Source organism: Myiozetetes cayanensis, unplaced genomic scaffold, assembly GCF_022539395.1.
Source record: "Myiozetetes cayanensis isolate MyiCay16 unplaced genomic scaffold, myiCay2020 scf4, whole genome shotgun sequence".
Classification (NCBI taxonomy): domain Eukaryota; kingdom Metazoa; phylum Chordata; class Aves; order Passeriformes; family Tyrannidae; genus Myiozetetes; species Myiozetetes cayanensis.
In genome coordinates this window covers 41,494,214-41,512,768 of record NW_026087631.1, presented here as the reverse complement: position 1 = coordinate 41,512,768, position 18,555 = coordinate 41,494,214, and the positions used below count along the sequence as shown (strand labels likewise).

Genomic DNA, 18,555 nt, shown 5'->3' with positions numbered 1-18,555 from the left:
TAGGAATTGTTTGCATTCAAGGAACTTATAGTTACTAAAAGGTTGTTTATTTTCTGAACAGGAGATGGCTCCACCTTACCACGATCAAGAGGCATCAGCCTTTCTAACACTTGGTGGAAGTGGTTGGCGCATCTCCCAAAGATGTGTTTAGACCCCCTGGTTTGAGTTATGAGTATAGGGAAATGCTCTTAAATAAGAAGATCTTAATCTGAATATGAAGCACAGAGTGGGTGGATGATGATCCAAATATGAGTACATGTGTGTCTTCTTAACTTAAAGCTTTATCTTGGCTGAGTGTTTCACATAGATGTTGGACCTCAGCTTTGGGAAAGTGTGAGTATCCTGATAACTTGTTAGTAAAATGAAACTGAAACATCTTGCAGAAGTGGTCTAAATAGAAGCAGAGAAGAGAAAAATTACTTCCATTACTGTATCCAAACATGCTGTAAATGTATTTTTCTCTCTCCCCCCCATTGTTTTCTTTGTAGCTTATCTGATAAAGGCTATTTTTATGTAAATGCAAATGTCAAACCACAAATGTGGTATTGCATAAATATAGGATTCTGAATTACACCTTCAGTATGGAGTACACCAGTATTCACAAGTATTGCATACTTGGAGCAAGTGTGAGGGGCTGAGAAAAGTGGAAGCCACAAAGGGCAGTTTGGAAAATGGTATTGCAAACTATTAGCATGCAGAAAATGTCTCCTAGAAATCACATTAGCATTGATAAAGGACACTGGAAAAAGCAACTGAACCTAAAGAGTTTAGATTAAACATATAGCATGGTTGCCCACAAGATTTAAGGCTGCTGTGTTGAATTTTTCCTAGTCATTTTTATTTACTGTTTCTCAAAAGTCACAATTCTGTCTGTGCTATCATGGAAATTGATCCCAGATATCTTTGTTCTTTAAATTAAAACTGAAATCGACTCAACTTAAATATCTAAGGAAACTTTAGAAATTCCATGAGTTTGCATCTGCCATCTAAAGTAAGATGTCTGCTTTCATATGTCCTATTAGGTGAACATGAAGGTAACAAGTGACTGAATCTTGCAGAATAACAAATGTTTTTGATGTTGGATAAGCAAGCACTTTGTAATCATTGGAGAACTCACTTTTTGGTCTGTCATTGAGATGGATTTGGACCCAACAAGAAGCTATCAGTGCTAAATCACAATGTATTCCCATTTGAGAGCAACGTATTCCCAGATGAGAGCTTATGGTCTGGATACCTGTGGCCTGCAAGCTTGCTCTAAGTTATTTTTTTCACAGCTTCTTTTTTATAGACAGGCATTGTGTAAAGTTTTCATACACATGATTCAGTACGGATATTGATTCTTACCTTTCATTTGATTCAGAGAGGTTTGGCTCTGGTACCACTGTCTTTCTCTTAGACAGGAACACAAAACTCCTCTCCTGCCTGTTTCTCTTTTTGGATTTTTTAGCGTGGCTTTACAGGCTAGTCTTATCCCTGACACTTTTCTTTCAGAATGTGTAATAGATTGTTCTCACTGGTGGAGCATGCAGCTTCTCACTGTGAAGGGAAGTGCATATAAGGAGAGCCCGTTTGAACCTTTACTAGCAAAATAGAACAGATTTTCTATATAGTATTTTATTGCAGCTGTGTTCTTCCCAACTGAATCTTCAGACTCAGCTTGGAATCCAAGTGTTAATTTCTATGGCTGACGTGCATTTTGATAGATAGAAATACCAAGAATCTTTTCCATAGAACAATCTAAGCAAATCTGAATTTCTTTATATTTAATAACTCAGTATTGCTTAGCAATACTTATGTGCTAATGGCTGGTTTAATATCTCTCATGAAGCTTTTGTTTTCTGACTAATTTCTCACTGATTTGCTGACATTTGATTTGGTTTTTATATTTGCTAGATGTGTGGTGAATCATAAGCTTCAGCAAAAAATCATAGAGCAAAGGAAAAAGAATATTCATTGCTCCACCAGACACAGCATCTACATGATGTAGATGCTCAATTCACATATGTAATCTTTCTGCAAGCTTTTTCAAGCATGTGAGTCTTCAGAGTGTAGTATATATACTGGTAAGATAAGATTAAGGTTTGCTTGAGTAATCTTCTGAGACTTTTGGGAAGAATATGGTTTATTCTTCATCTTTGGCTTCTACCAATACAAGAAACTAGTGGCAGATTCTGTCAGATCCCTGACAGTGACTTGTCTTGAATGAAAAGACATTTTATTTCTTTCCCCGGGTCTTTGTTTTTTGAAGATCCAGTGAATTAAGTTAAACAAGATTTTAAAAATCAAAATCATAACGAAGTGAGGAAAAGCTTTAAAGAATCAATTTCTAGAAGAGGAACTTCAAAATCAAGAATAGGGCATTAATATTCCTAACTTTGTGAAGAAACTCAAGTTTTGAAAGTCAGTTTTCTCATGCCTTTGTATGGGGATATGATCTGTACGATGATACTTACCTGTCAAACAGATAGTTTGATTTCTGGTCTCTGATATAATTTTTCTGTGTATATTGTCTTGAATCTATCAGAATACTTTCCATTGGATACCTGCCAGGTACATCTGTCTCTTCTTTGGCTGGTGTCTAGCGTTCATAACTCTTTGACAGTAGGCTAGACACACTGTCCTGCTAGCAAATAGGAGCTGTTTCTCCTATTCCAGAGATCATCAGGAATGTCTGTAGCTGAAATTTTCCCAGTGCTTCTCTTTTTGTATACATGCTGATTCTACAAGTTAATTTTTCAGTGACTTGTGACAACTCAAGCAAACTAAACATCTGCAAACTTCAGTCAGCAAAGGAGTGATATGCTGGCACTTCTTACAGGTGTCTGCCTGCTCCTGCCTCTCTTCCTTTATTGTCTCAGGATTTTCTTAGGACTGGGGTTTCTGTATTTTTGAGAGTTTATGTTTCCTTCGGACCTCATTGCTTGTTCTTTCATTGTGTCCGTCATGTCAGCTCAAGGAGAAATATGCTACTTTTAAAAAAAGCTGTACCAAGAACCGATCCTTATATGTTCTGTTGAGAGAATCTGATTACTCTGGTTTTTAATTCTTGCACATGCCGTCATTCAAGCTATTATTTCTTATTTCTGTTTTTATTTTTAATCTTTGGATTGATGAAGTCTAACAGTTCTAGGGGGTTCCATTTGAGGCGATAGTTAACCATTTTGAGGTGTTTTCCAGCTCTGGTTTCAGCTGAAGAGAGGCTGAGATGAAGGCATTTTCTATTTTGGAGAAGTGCTCAGGAAATAAAATAATACTTAGAAGTCAAATTCAGTACAAAGTCTGTGAATTAGTATGTTGTTCCTGAAAACTTTAGGTGTAGAATCACTTTTTTCATTTCATTGTTTGCTTTAAGTACGACACTTGAACAAGCCAGACAAAGACAGAAAACTGTTTTTGCTCTTTAAGGTATGCAGTGAAATATTTTCAGTGAGGTTTCCATTTCTTTGTTTACTTTTAAAAAAAAATTATATTTCCCACTCTAAATGTTGGGATAGGTACTTTCCTCACTGTTTCCTTTATCTTCTCATCAAGCGTAAAATAGAATTATTTTTAGATGGAGTTGTTAAGTGTTTTAAAAAAGAAATGAAATCCACATATGTTTATTGTTCACTGACCACTTTTAATAGGCTAGCATTATTTTTGAGTAAAAACATTCTGTTGGCAGATGTTCACCTGTTGGAGGATGCCAAGGAGACCTTCTAAACTACAGCAGGAGGTAGTTTGCTAATTCTCCACTAGGGCCAAAGGGGATTAGGATGGTTAGAAGGAATAGTGCCTAGACAGTACTGAGAGTCTTAAGCAAGTTATTTTTGAAAGAGTCACAGAATGATTAAGGTTGGAAGGGATCAGACAGTTCTTGAATATCTCCAGTGCGGGAGACTCCACAGCCTCTCTGGACAATCTGTTCCAGTGCATGGTCACCCTTACAGGAAGGAAGTTCTTCCCTGTGTTCAGGTGGACCTTGCTCTGCATCAGCTTCTACCAGTTGCCTCTTGTCCTGTTGCTCAGCACTACTGAGGAGAGCCTCTTGACACCCTCCATTCAGATACTTGTACACATTGCTGAGGTCCTCTCTCAATTGTTTCTTCTCAAGACTGAACAGGCCCAGCTCCCTCAGCCTTTCTTTGTAAGAGAGATGCTTCAGTTCCCTAATCATCTTTGCGGCCCTCTGCTGGACCTGCTGCAGGAGCTCCATGTCTCTTGCACTGAGGAGCCCAGAACTCACACAGCACTGCAGATGTGGCCTCACCAGGGCTGAGTAGAGGGGCAGAATCACCTCTGGTGACGTGCTGGCAATGCTCTTCCTAAGGCACCCCAGGATCCCCCTGGCCTTCTTGGCTACCAGGGCACACTGCTGGCTCATGGACAGATTGTTGTCCAACAGGACCGACAGGTCCTTTTCCGCAGAGCTGCTTTCCATCAGTTGTACCGGTGTCAGGTTATTCCTCTCCAGGTACAAGACCCCTTTGTTGAATTTCAGGCAGTTCTCTGCCCATCTCTCCAATCCAAGGGTTGAGAGCCCTCTGGGGTATTGGCCACTCCTCCCAGCTTTGTGTCATCGGTGAACTTGCTGAGGAAGCATCTGCCCCTTCATCCTAGTCACTGATGGAGAAGTTAAACATACTGGGCCCAGCATTGAACCATGGGGGACAGTGTTGATTACAGGCACTGAGCCTCTGGTCACAACCCTCTGGGATCTGCCATTCTGACAATTCTTAGTCCACCTCACCGTCCACTCATCCAGCCCACTCTTCCAGAGTTTGCCTTACAAAGATGTCATGGGAGAGTGTCAAAAGCCTTGCTGAAGTCCAAGTGGATGGCATTCAGTGCTTTTCCCTCATCCATCCATCCAGTTGCACAACTGTAGAAGGCATTCAGATTGCTTAAGCATGATTTCCCTTTCCTAAATCCATGCTGACTACTCTGATCACTTTCTTGTTCTCCATGTGGACAGATGTGGCCTCCAGAATGAAGCACTCAATCACCATTCTAAGAACTGAGGTGAGGCTGACTGACAGCCTCAGTTCTCTCGGTCCTCCTTCTTGCTGTTTTTGAAGACTGGAGTGACATTCTTATTTATGAGAGTAATCTTAGCATGATGAAACTACACTGGGAGTATTTGTGCAGGATCTGTGAATTTTTTTATCGTGTTAAGCAGATAAAACTCAAGGGAGGAGGCAAAGTTTAAACCTTTTGACAGACCTTACTCCAGAGTAGGTTTGGTAAGCTCTTATGCTGTTGCTGATTTTCTCTTCCATGGATATCAATTTCAAAAGTATTTCCCTTTTTTTGGGTGTGTGATTATACAGAGTTTAAATTTATTGCTGGGAGCTTTTATTTTAAGATCTGTTAATGTTTCTCTTCTTTTAAATGTTCAGAGTCAACATGAAGTCTGACATACTTACTAATTTGTTTTACTTTTCCAAAATCAATAACTTAGTGCTTTAAAACATTAAGTTTTAAGTAAACATAGTTAAGAGATTTTTGTCAAAGGGAAACTGTGGCTAGTCTAGAGCTGCAAAGCATTCTGTTCTGGGCACCTTAATTGGAAATTAGGTGCCAGAGCCAACATATTTTTGAAGAATCTTCTCTGTGCTTCATATCTCATTTATGAAACTTTAAATCCTCAATTGATACATCATTGTATTTTGGAACATACCGAGCATGGTTATGTTGCCTCAGGTGAAAAATAGTAAGGGAATAGGTAGAATATTTAACTTGATCTTTCTGCTTTCTGACCCTGGCTGCAGTTTTCTTGATTATAAAAAACGTAGCAATAACATAATGCTACATCAATTTATTTACCTAACAGAAAATATTAATTTAATATTCTATATATGTAAAAAGTATTTATATATGTATTTTTGGTATGGGTTTTCACAGTGCCAAAGTGCAAGCAGTTCAAATACATCAGGTTGCTGTACGGGTCTTAATATACTTAATGAATTGAGCAGACTTCATGTCATCTCTCTGGACTTAAATATCCTCAAAATGGTACTTTTAGGCAGCTGCGGTGAGAACAAAGAAACTGGAAGAAAGCATTGAAGCAGAGAGAGCAGCACAATTAGAATCCAATTTCACTTCAGAGATCATCCAGGTAAACTTTTTTGTTAAATATTTTGTACAAGTTTACAGTAAAACAGTTGAAGTTGTGAAGGTACAATGCTCCAAAAATGTTAAGGCCACTTACTTGCTCCAGTGAAAACATTGAATAGATTTTTTGCAGTAAGTGTCAGAATTGTAAAAGCTAATATATAAAAGGAGAGAATACAAGAATATCTGCATTTCAGGGAACTTTAAAGTTATTAGAATAAATAATAAAATACATCACATTTGTAGGTTTGAGAATTCCCACTAGCATTTAAACAGTGAGGGAAAAGGAAATGTTTCACAATATTTAAGCACTATACTACTGTTTAAATATCCTGCCCTGTATCTTTTGAATGGACACTTAAAACAATTTGGATATACAGTGCATTCATCCAACTTTTTTAGGAGTGCGAGTTACATAATTACTCAGAGTACATTTGAGCCTCAAAGTTATGGTATCTACAGTTACTAGTAAAGATTAAATGAATAAATGTAGTATATATACTTGAATATTAAGTTCTTGTATTATTAAACTGTATCACAGTGTCTGACCCAATAAAGCAATTATGGTTTATTTAAAAAATTTTTTTTGAAAAAGGTAAGTGGTGATTGCTTAGTACTAACAAGCCCTTCACACTGGACTTTTGAAAAAGTAAGCAAACAGAAAGTAATTTTGGTATATGTTTCTTCCTATTTTCTGAGTAACAAAAAGAGGTATTGCCACTATTCTGTCAGTTATTTTCTCATTTTCATGATCTTCTGTATATATATGCACTTAAATATTAAAAGTGGTGATTAAACTAGTAGAAAAGATTTAGTTTGCTTAATTTCCTCTCCATTTTTGCAAAATACAAAGAAACTGGGAGGATAACATTCTTAAAATGAGAGACCTGTCTTTTATGGGTGAATAACTGATGAATTTTTCTTCCTTGCTTATATACATGAACAAGCTTGAAGTGTGCTTTGTTCTGAGAGGAAGCATAGCCTTTACTGTTAGTCCCACACTTCCATGTCTATTTAAAAAATAGAATTCTTCTGGAAAACTTCAGGAAAATGGGAAAAGCTAGACACCTCCAAATGAGAACAGAAAGTACTTTTGGTCAGCGTATCTGTTTGTCTCAGTTTTGAACTTTATGTATTCCTACATTTTTACATGTGTTCAAAGTTTTTTCGTGTGTATAGGTTTCTATGTAGAATTATAGAATATAGTCTCCTGTAAAGCAAAACAGACCATCATTAAAGATCATAATCTTTCCTAACTTGGTTTAATTGCTTTCTTATCACTTGGTAGTTAAGAATTCAAGAACTTGAAGAAGCTGTGCGTGTGGAAAAATACAGACGAGCAGAAGCTCTTTCAGATTTAGAAACGATCAGGAAAGCGTTCAAAGAGTTAGAAAATGCATATGAGAGAGAAAAACACAATGCCCAGGAGAACTTGGAAAAACTCAATGTGTAAGTTTCCTTTTAAATTCATTGCAAAATAACAGTAGGCAGCTTGATTACCAGTTAATAGTTTACATTTTGTGTAGTGTTCAGTCAGTATAAAACAACAGAATCTGATGTAATTTCCCAAACCAAACCAAGGTTCAGAACCTGACGTTCCAATAATAACAGGTCCATACCAGTAACCTATGGTTGGCAGATAAAGTAACTGATCTGTTACTGATTAATTGGCAAAGCAAAACCGTTGAAAATGATAGTTATAGTAGGATCCTGTCTCCTGTAAGTTTGGTAGGTGTGTGAGAAAGCACACGTAGCAGGGTTAGAATGGATTTTTTTTTTCTTCAGTATAAACTTACATTATTATGCAAATGCTATTTTTCAGTGAGCTACATGAATCTTTCCGAGTCCTGTCTAGAAGTTGTGTGTAATTTATAGTGAATTATCTTCATTTTCAACTTTTGAATGATGGTGGAAAGTTTTAACTAGGTAACAAAAACTAGAAAAAGGAATTAAGTGTATGAGAGCAGATGAAATTACTGGGATTCTTTTCCTGCTCAGAGCAATCTGCTGTGTCTGTGGTAGTAGATGGTTTTTGGAAGAATGGCTTTGCTATGTTCCCCTGGCAGATATAGGATGCACTGTACTGAGTCTTCTTCCTTGGCTGAACCAAGTTTATATTGGGGTGAAAAAATGTCAGGAAGAAGAATGGTGTTGGAAGACAGAGAACTGAGGAGTTGGTGAAATACAGGATAGCAGTTGGTTAAATTTAGGGAAAGAGGGAGTTTAAGACATACAGGGGGTGGAATACAGGGGGTGTGTGGGAAGAGACTCAAGCTAGTAGAATGGCTTGGAAATGACAGAGTTGGCATCTCTTTCAATCTAGGATTATGGGGGTCTGTACACAAAGGTATTTATGGTGACTTATTTATACAAGCAGTAGTGGAGAAAAAAGAAACTGATTTCCCTACAAAAAAGGAAGTTTGTGGCCTGAGAGAGTTTTTCTATACTCATGCTTACAGAGATGTTTTTAGTTACATAGTTGAAACCTATGCTGTATTATAAACATCTTAGAGCTCTTCATTAAAATAAGATCAGAAGAGGTCTGAATGTAAGACTGTGCATTTAGGTTAACTGAAGTGAAAGTGAAAACTTTTTTCTCAAAGAAAAAGAAACAGTTTTTGTGATAAAAAATTGGGAAAATGTGTGAAATACATTATGATAGTAGTGTAAAGTGATGCTTCAGGAAGACTGCAGTCTTCACAGGTGGGAAACTGAGTATGCCTATTTCAAGATTCTCTATTGTCCTGAATTCTCTATTGTCAGTTAATTAAGCTGTAATATTATCCTTTGTGGTTGTTTTTGCTTTGAGCATGAGTTCTCTGTCAGCAAATACATAACACTAAACTAATACCAAATTCTTGGCCTTTTCTTGAACTGGAGAAGGCCTATACCATTGATTTGACATTTTATTCCTTTTTGGTTGCTTGGTTTTAAAAAGAACACCTTTCTTCGTGTTCAAAACAGCCTTTTTCGGAGGAATGGCGGAATGGCTGTTGGATCAGTAGTTTTACTGGCTACTTTTACAGGCTACTTTTACAGGCTACTTTGCGCTGTCCGAGTTTTTCTTGTAAGTAACTTCTTATTCTTACAGAGAATATGTGTTGTGTTTTTTTTTTTTTTAGTCTGGTCTTGTGTTTTTTTTCTTTTCTTTCTGATAGTTTTCCATATTTAAGTGGTACAGAAAATATGAAAAAATTGATGTTACGAACGCTTTCTTGAACTATATTCTTCCTGTGTTTGTTCTTGAACCATTTTTTTCACTTCTCCCAAGGTCTGATATTCCAAGGTTCATCTATGTTTTTGAGGTTAGACTAGCCAGATTCATCATCCTCAAGTGAAACCTGGAGCTTCTTTAGTGTTTTTTGTCTGATGCTTGTTAAGCTGGAGTAGTTTTCAGTCTAGAAAAAAAAAATCTTTTCAACATGGCTGTTTTCTGTAGTCAGTCAGGCAGCTGTTAGTGTAAATATGTTCTGAAAATCAAGAGATGATAATAGAGGTAAAATATAAGCTAATTAGCAGCATTTTTAATGGAAGCTTAAACATCTCTTGAGGAATTTTCCAAATCATTAGAACTTTGCAAGTCTTACTACAAGATCTGTTTTTTAAATATTTTAGTTAAAAACTGTGAACATCCATAAGTAGTAATTTTCCAATTAAGTCTTTGAGAAACTCTTAAAGATATTTTTCTGTATTAGATTATTCAGACCAATGTAAGCATAATGGTTAGATATTGAATTGCATTGTGCATTCAATAATGTTTTGTTCCTTATGAGAATATTTTATCTACATGTATGAAGCTGTTTCTTTGAGAACTGAAGGGATTTATTTCTAGGATATTTTTGATGCACAAAAGTTTTTTAAAAATGGGAAGAACTCTTAAACAAAGACCTTACCCTCAAAAAAGAAAAAAAAAGAGTTTTTTTAGGCACTGTATTTCATTGTTTGGAATTCCTGCACAAAATACTTGAGAATGTGTATTTGTTGTGGCTAAGACTACGAAATACAGTTTTTACAGTTATGGTAGCATTTGCCATAGATGTGTCAATATCACTGCTTACAGAGAAGTAAGTACTTGTGTTTCTAAAATACAACATGAACCTTAAAAAACCTTGCCTTCTTCCTCTAAACAGGACAATTATGTTCAACTTTTCTTTGCCCTATCTTAGAGGGTATAAAACAGAATTTATGCCTACCTGAAACAACTGTTCTGTTAACTGGATATGAGAACAAATGTAGGCTAATATCCAAACAATACTTTTCACTATTTGCAATCATGTGTTGATTCAGGTAATTATTCTGAGCAACTTCTGCGTACTGAGTTTTTTGAGAGCAAATTGTCCTCTGTAATTTCAGAGAATGAAAACACACTTAAAACACAATTAAAACAGTTAGTGGTTTTGTTAACAGAACTTGAAGAAACCTGAACAGCCTATCCCTAAAATTTTGTTAGTCCAGACACCGAAATTTCCAGACCTCTTTAAAGATAGGTAGTGAAGGTCAAGCTTTCTCTGAGGTGGACATTAATCTGCTCAGTTCTCTTGAGGTAATTATGTGGGGTGAGCATGTACTGACTCATCGGTTTCCTGTGCCCTTGTTATTCTTTGAAGCACACAAGTCTTAGTAGCACTGGTGAATATCAGTGATTGCTTTCACCAGACACCTTCAGAGAGAATACAAGAGCCTTTGATCTACTTACCTTTGAAGGCTCTGGTCCTTGGACTTCAGACAATGTCAGGATCTTGGCTTTTTCTTTTAAGCCATAGTTTGGCATCCAAACATATTTTCTATTTTTCTAGAGGAGCTGCACGAATTGTCTTTAAGCTTTAGCCAAAGGAAAGTCTTAGAGACTTTCATTTGTTGTGCTAGAACACTTGTATGTCTCTTTAGCTGGACTTGACGTATGTAAATAATACCAAACTTGGAAGCTCTGCAATGCTATGAGAATTTATATTCTCAGAAAAAAAGTTAGTTGTCATAACTGAAACCAAGCAAACAGGTTTTTCTGGGTTGCATAATTTTTTATTTTCTCACAAAAAAGATAGTTGTAATAACTAAAACCACACTAACAGGCTTTTCTGGGTTGCATAATTTATTAATTAGCTCAGAACCCAGTAGCACTATTTAAATTGGAGACAACATGGGATTTGGGTCTCTGTGTGAATTTACTTTTCTTGAAGACTAAGAACATGACATAGAATAATTTGGAACTGCTTTTGCTGTTTTTCCAAAAGCTGTGAGAGTGGGAGCTGTTTTGGGGGGCTGAAACAGGCAAGTTCTAGAAGAATAATAAGTAACCATCTACAGCTAATTCAAAAAATCAACCAGGCTGATGCAGAAGCACATAGATATTTGGAAGACTATAAGAAATAGTTCTTCAGCTAAAAAGACAGATTGATCTATGGGAAATAGATCAGAAAGTTACAATATTGATTCAAAAGCTTCAAAGTTGGAAGAACCTTGAGCCCATTGTGTTACTTTCAGTTCTAGTGAGATAGGAGTGATAGGAGAAGAGAAAAAGAAAAGAGTGAGACCTGGATGTTTTTACTGCTGAGAGTTACATCAGAGATTAGTTCAAGTTAAAAGGAATTGCAGAAGATCTGAGTCCAACTTGCTGCTCAAACCAGTATTAGCTATGAGATAGACTGCTCAGGGTTTCATCCACTTAGGTCTTGCAAACCTGGGGAATGGAGGTGATACAACCTCTCTGGGAACCTGTTCCACTGTTTAATTGTCATTATGTTGGAAAATGTTTCTCCTTGGCTGAACCACTTTGGATTCTGTTCTTGTTCTGTAGCTGAACATTGCTTGAAGTGACTGGCTGCATCCTCTTGATAATCTTCTTTTAGGTATTGGGGGACCTGTTACAAACCCTGAAGTTATCTCCCCTCTAGGCTGAACATACCAAGTTCCCTCAGTTCTTACATGTATTTCAGCCCCTGAGTATGATGATGGCCATCTCCTTAGCCGTTTGTCTAGAATCCTGTCTATGTTTTCTTTCCTACCTTAACTGTGATAAAATCTCTTCTTGTTGTCTTTTTCATCTTCTGCAAAAATTAAGTCTAGGTGACTTTTCTGACACCAGCTCCACATATTCAGGCAATCCTTCTAAATTTTTCCTTGGATTCCTGGCCCTGGCTGTGTTCCCTATATGGTGTTATTTGGCCTTGTAGTTTTCTCGTGAGTTGCCTTTTTATCCATGCCAGGTTTTCTGTATATTTGTTTTCCTGAGTACCAGGAGGACTGATACAAACAAGAGCTGTTCAAAAATTTGGATAGGCTGCTTTTGAAGTCATGCCATTCTGAGTAGAATTGTCGTGGTTTAGGAATGGTATTTCCCAATTTAGTGTTCCCAGTGAAACACTCCAAACCACATGTCCCTTGATCTTCTCCACACCCCCCTCCCCTGCCTTCTCAGTGGGCTGAAGACAAGAATTGGAGGCACAAAAGCTGAAGGTCACAGGTTGAGATAAGAACAATTTACTGGAAACAGCAATGAAATAAGACAACAAACTGTAACTGCAACAATACTAATGCCAGAATGAGCAGGAAAAAAAAAAAGTGAATGATTCACATGCAGTTGCTCACTGTGGAAGCCCATGACCATACCTGGCTATTCCCTCTGCCAGGGAAGGGAGCCCTTCACTGTGTCTAGAAAATGAGTTGAGGTGGTATAGAATAGCGTTCAGGTCCTAGCCATGCCCCCTCCTGGCCACTGCAAAAATTAACCTTGTCATGGTCAGAAATAGGGCAAGAATATAGCAAGGTACATGGGAACTTTAGAAGCAAGCTTTGTACTTGAAATCGGGGTTGATGATGCAGGATATGACATAGTCTTTCTGAAGAGTACTAAAGCATTAATTAAAATACAATGAGTTCTGTTTATTATGTGTAATTTGGAAGCTATATCCAAATGATCAAATGAATTTATGACTGGAAGTCTAACACAAGCCTTGGTAATGGAAAAGAATGTAACCATACCTGAAAAGTCTTTCTTAGAAGGAATATGTAAGTTTCTTAGTCAAAGAAAAAATAAGGCAAGCAGCTTCAGAAGCGGTATGATTACATATCAGGTGCTAGTCTGATATGTGTGATACTCGTAGAGTATCTTTTAAAAGTACACAGTATACTTGACAAAAATATTTTTGATAAAAATGTTCTAATGTTGAAACTTTCCAGATTAGAAAGAGAGTGTTTCTCCTCAAACAATGAAATGAAAGAAGTGATTGAGGAAAAGAAGAAGGCAATTAAAGACCTCTCTGACAGACTAGGGAATACTGAAAAAACCTGCAGAGAATTACAGGAGGATCTTGCAACGGTAAGACAAAAGGCCTGTGGCACTTCTTGCTTAGGGTTTTTTAAACATACTGTGAATATAATCTACATTTGTTGTGCTGGGCTGTGGAATAAATCTACTTTTGTGTCATTAATGTTACTTTGTTTTGTAAAACATGAGTAAATGTAGCTAATACACTGGAGAAGCCAGTTCAAAAATGCACATTAGGTGATACACTAAGTATTTATCTGAAGAGTTATTTGAAGAAAACAATCATTTTAAAAGTATGGCTATGAGCGAAGAGTAAATTCTATTTGCATACCTAATGAAGAAGGCCGTTTGTAGGTACGGATTATGATTTTGTGCAAAGAACATTCCATCTTTCTATCCAGGCTTTTTTCTCTGAAGCTTGATTAGCTACCAGTGTAGGCTTGTTTACTTTTATTTCATATGGTTTTAGTGCAAGCATTTGACTGCAAAAATTGTTTGAGAATGGCTTGTTTGAAGGTGAGAAAATGGAGGGATTTTTTGTTTGGTTTTTTTTTTGTTTTGGTTTGATGTGCATTTGGCAGGTTGGATGTATCTTACAGGTTTATTTTTTGAAATCTTTCTCCTTTTATATGACCAGCTGGGGCCTTTCCATGGTCTCTATCCACCTCAACTTTGAATAACAACTTTTGCCATCCTATTTTATAGCAGTAGGATCAAAGCAAAAATTTTAGGATGTCTTCATTAATGATGAAATATAATAAAGGAAGGGACTGAGTTCAACTTCAGCAAATTTGCAGATGACACCAAGTTGAAAGGTTCACTTGACATACCTGAAGGATGGGATGTCATCCAGAGGTACCTGGACAAGCTCAAGAAGTGGGCCCATGGGAATCTCATGAGGTTTAACAAGATCAAGTGTGAGGTGCTGCACCTGGGTCAGGGCAACCCTGATACAGGCTGGGGGATGAACTGATTGAGAACAGCCCTACTGAGAAGGCCTGACGGGTGCTGTTGGATGAGAGGCTCACAGCAATGTGAGCTCCAAACCAGAAAGCCAGTTGTATCCTGGGCTGCATCAAAAGCAGCGCGGCCAGCAGGTCGAGGGAGGGGATTCTGCCCCTCTGCTCTGGTCTGGTGAGACCCCACCTGGAGGCTGCATTCAGTTCTGGGGTCTCCAGCAAAAGAAGCACATGGACCTGTTGGAGCAAGTGCAGAGTAGGCCACCAAGATGATTATAGGGATGGAGAACCTCTGCTATGAGAAAAGACGGAGAGAATTGGGATTATTGGACCTGGAGAAGAGAAGGCTTCAGGGTGACCTAGTTGCGGTCTTCCAGTGCTTGAAAGGAGCCTACAAGTGATAGGACATGTGGGAATTGTTCCAAACTGAAAGAAGGTTTAGATTAGATATTAGGAAAACATTCTCTACTGTGAGGGTGGTGAGGCACTGGAACAGGTTGTTTTCACAACAGAAAAGTTGTGCATGTCTCATTTCTGGATGTGTTCAAGACCAAGTTGGATGGGGCGCAGAGTTTAGTGAAAGATGTTGCTGTTCACAGCAGAGGTATTAGAACCTGATGAACTTTAAAGTTCCTTCCAACTCAGGCCATTCTATGATTCCATGATTGTATGAGCTAGGAAAACTTTTGTCTTTTCATTGTGTAGTATCATTTGCAGTCTTTCTGTACAAAGCCAATAATAATAATAAATAAATAATGGCCAGTCTTCGCGAGCGAAGATCCGGGGAAGGTCTTTACACCTTCCAGCCTGCGCATTGGATTTTTTAGGTGAGACACAGTGTGCGCGGAACTGAGCCCACCCTTTAATCCTAAGGTTCATCTGCCGGGGCCAAGCGAGCTTGGACGGTGGCAGCGAGGTCCTCAGGACGTAGATGGATTGCCTTTTTAAGGGCTAACGAGCCCCACCTGCCCGGGAGTGGCCCTGACCGGGAATCGAACCCGGGTCTCGGCGGTGATAGCGCCGCGCCTTTACCACTAGACCACCAGGGGCTCCACAAAGCCAATGTAAACCTGCAAATTTCTCCTCTTCATCTCCCTAGGAGCTGTGAGTATAGAAGGTAATTGAGGTCTGTTTCCTGCTACCGACAGGCACTGTGCTAATCAGTGAGTAGGAGCAGAGACCTGCATCAGAGAGTGTAAGACCCCAGGCCCCAGGCTATGAGCTCACCAGAGGGTTTTACTTTAAATAAATATGCAATGCTCCAACAATATCCACCCTCTGGATTATTACAAGAGCCCTCAATTCTTTTAACACCTTAAGAGAGAGTGCAAAGGAGAAAAGTCACACATGTTTTCTCGGGAGGTACTTTACTGGTAAACTTTAGGAAATAAGAGATCTTGGCAAAAGTTCAGAGGGTAACATGCAACCAAATTAAAACATTCCACGAAGCATTGACTTAGCACATGCTAATACATACAGTTTAGCCAAATCCAACCCATGTGGTCTCAAGTAACCCAAAATATCAAGAAAGTAGATTAAGAGAAGAAGTAGTAAAGAAAGAAAGAGAAAAAGAGAAAATTTATAGCTACCACCAGGGTCCTGTGAAAGTCCAGCTCCCACTGTCCAGGTGGCAGGGTCCAAACAAATGTAGCCAGCTCAGGTTGCTGCCTTTATTTGCTTGGCCCCCTATGGCCACACCCCCACCCCCAGGTGGGACTCCCTGTGTTCCAGCCCATGTGGGGCTGGGCCAGGGACTCTGGGGTGTGGTGTGGGCAGTGCTCCTGATGTCCAGTGACTGACAACTGCTGTGGGGGTGCCCAAGGAGGCTCCAAGGGGCTGGGGTGTGGGACAGGGCATCACCTCACCTTCATGAAATCCAATCTTACCCCTTCCCCCCCCCACCCACACTTGAGTTGGTATGAACCAATAATTAATATAATAATCCAGTGTCTCACAGGGAGTCTTCAGATTTGTTGGTGTCTTCTCTTCAGTTGATGGAGTTATTCCATACGTTGTCTTAGTGTGTTCCACTTTCCAGATGGATTGGTAATTAATAAATTGAAGAAAAATAAAGTGTAAAAACCCTTTTTCTTTTGGTAGAAGAAAGTTTCTTCAGTGCAAGCATGAAAGTATTAAAAGACATTTACTGCTCTAAGTCAACCGGAAAAAAGTATTTTATCAGGCAAAAAAGGAATAAAAAGAAGAATTCCTTAGTAAAAGTATGTTAAACCTGAAAAGAATTCAGGACAGAATTCTGTTCATGTTCAAGGTTTCTGGTAATGGCAACAGTATTAAATGATGTATTCAAAAGCAAAACAGATTGTCCCAGTTGAAAGAAATGTCATGTTCATAGAGCCTGTTGTTTTAATTGTTTTACTGGAATGATTTTAAACCACAAGATTGTCTTGACAGGTAATAAAAATACTCATTTTCTGAGGAGTTGTAATAGTGGTCCCTATGGGATTAGATTTTTTATCACCTTGGATGGCTTTGTATATTTCCTGAAGACTTTTGTATTTATTTGGGAAGCAGGAGTGTCTGTGTGTGGTCTTGTTTACTCAGTCTGGAACAGATTTTTGTTATTTTTCTTCCCAAAATCAAAAAGCAGAAGGCTATAGCAGAAACTAATTCAATATACTGTTATTAGGCTTCCCTATACCCATACTAAAATTCTGTGAAAATGTGTGTTCTCTTGCCTTAATTTCCCTCTTCTGGTTTCTTCACCTGTTAATTACTTTTTTATATTTTGTACTATTATTAGACATCCTGAATATGTCCTTTCCACTTCAGTGTGATAATCTTAAATTGGTTTCTCACACTAGTTACCATACAAATTAATGTTTTTGTTTGTAAAATAATTTGAAGATATACCACAAAAATTATTTTGAAGCTTTACATGAGAAGGTACTTTTCTTTTCCTTAATGGGTCAGTTGAACATATAGTAATGATGCTTGTAATTTTAAATAACAGCATGCAGCAGAAGTTTGCCAGAAATTTGCATGGATCAAATGTTATAGGATCTTGTGCTATCAAACAAAATTGCCTATGAATGTTCAGCATGAGCAGGCTCTCAAGATTTCCATTATGTTTTTCTGAGGAAATTGGTCTCAAGCTTGTCATTATTTCTAGCTAGGGTTTTTAGAAATTTTTGGCTCCAAGAATAGGAGTTTAGAAGAATGGCCATTGTGATTCAGGACTTGTTCTAAATTGAAACAGCCTCAGCTGTATACTTGTCCCACAGAAAAGAATAAAAGGTGTCTTTAGTAGTTTTAAGTTACTCAGGATATTTACATTTCTAAAACCTAGTACTGGCCAAGCAGGAGATGTGAAACTTTTATTTTATGAGAAATGCATATTGAAATTTGGGGAACTTGCCAGTACACCAGAATGCGTATTAGGAAAGTGAATTAATTCAAATATTGTAGTTTAGTATAAATTCCTTTAATTTGGAAGAAGTGTATATTCGTTTCCTCTCTTTTGTATAAATTCTATCAGAACCAGCATGATTTGTTTATAAGTGGTATAATAGATTACACGTAGCCTGTCTTTTTCCCTGTGGCATATAAATCTTTCTCTTACAGCCACATCTGCAGTCATGCGCTGTTTATGTCTGAGTTGTCTGTAAAAGCCTTGTAGGTTATCATAAGCTGAATGTCAGAACAGAAGTGTTTGAAAATCTGTTTCCTGGACTTGCACATTAACCAGTGTTCTTTAACAGAAGTGTCTTGAGTCTTGATTGAAGAGACAGTGAATCACCCTGAAAATTATGATTCTTCTTTGCAAATTTATGGAGTAGAAACTGGTACATGATGGCAAAGATGTAAATGTCAATTATTGTAAATAATTATGTAAATGACAATTTATTGTGGACAGAGCATTTTTTTTCTAACTAAAAAACCCCCTGATACACAGTCCTCATTAATTTTTTCCTAATGACTGTTAAGTGTTGTGTTGATTCCTGTTTTTCTTGCCTTAGCGCAGGGGTAGAGTGTTCCTAGGAGCTATTTCTGTAATTGTCCTAATTTTAGAAGACTAGTCCATCTGAAGCGTAAATGATCTGCAAAGAAACTAATTTTGTAGTTTATTCTGCAGAGGTCATTCAAACTGTGATGTCCCAGTGTTGTAAGACAGACACCTAAAAAATGCTTTTAAAGTTGCAGTTCTCAAAAAATTTTTTCTACCTTGAAAAAAAACAAACCCAAAACCCCGGAGATATACTTCATAACATTCTCTTCCAC

General features: G+C 37.8%; 1 protein-coding gene across 1 annotated transcript in view; it reads left to right on the top strand.

Moving 5' to 3' along the window:
- CCDC171 (coiled-coil domain containing 171) overlaps nucleotides 1–18,555 on the top strand; it is a 144,530-nt gene that overhangs the window by 18,768 nt on the left and 107,207 nt on the right. Inside the window, exons 7-9 of the mRNA XM_050329587.1 lie at nucleotides 6,005–6,097; nucleotides 7,382–7,542; nucleotides 13,270–13,408. Of these exons, the coding sequence (XP_050185544.1) occupies nucleotides 6,005–6,097; nucleotides 7,382–7,542; nucleotides 13,270–13,408 (393 nt within the window). The remainder of the gene's footprint in view (nucleotides 1–6,004; nucleotides 6,098–7,381; nucleotides 7,543–13,269; nucleotides 13,409–18,555) is intronic.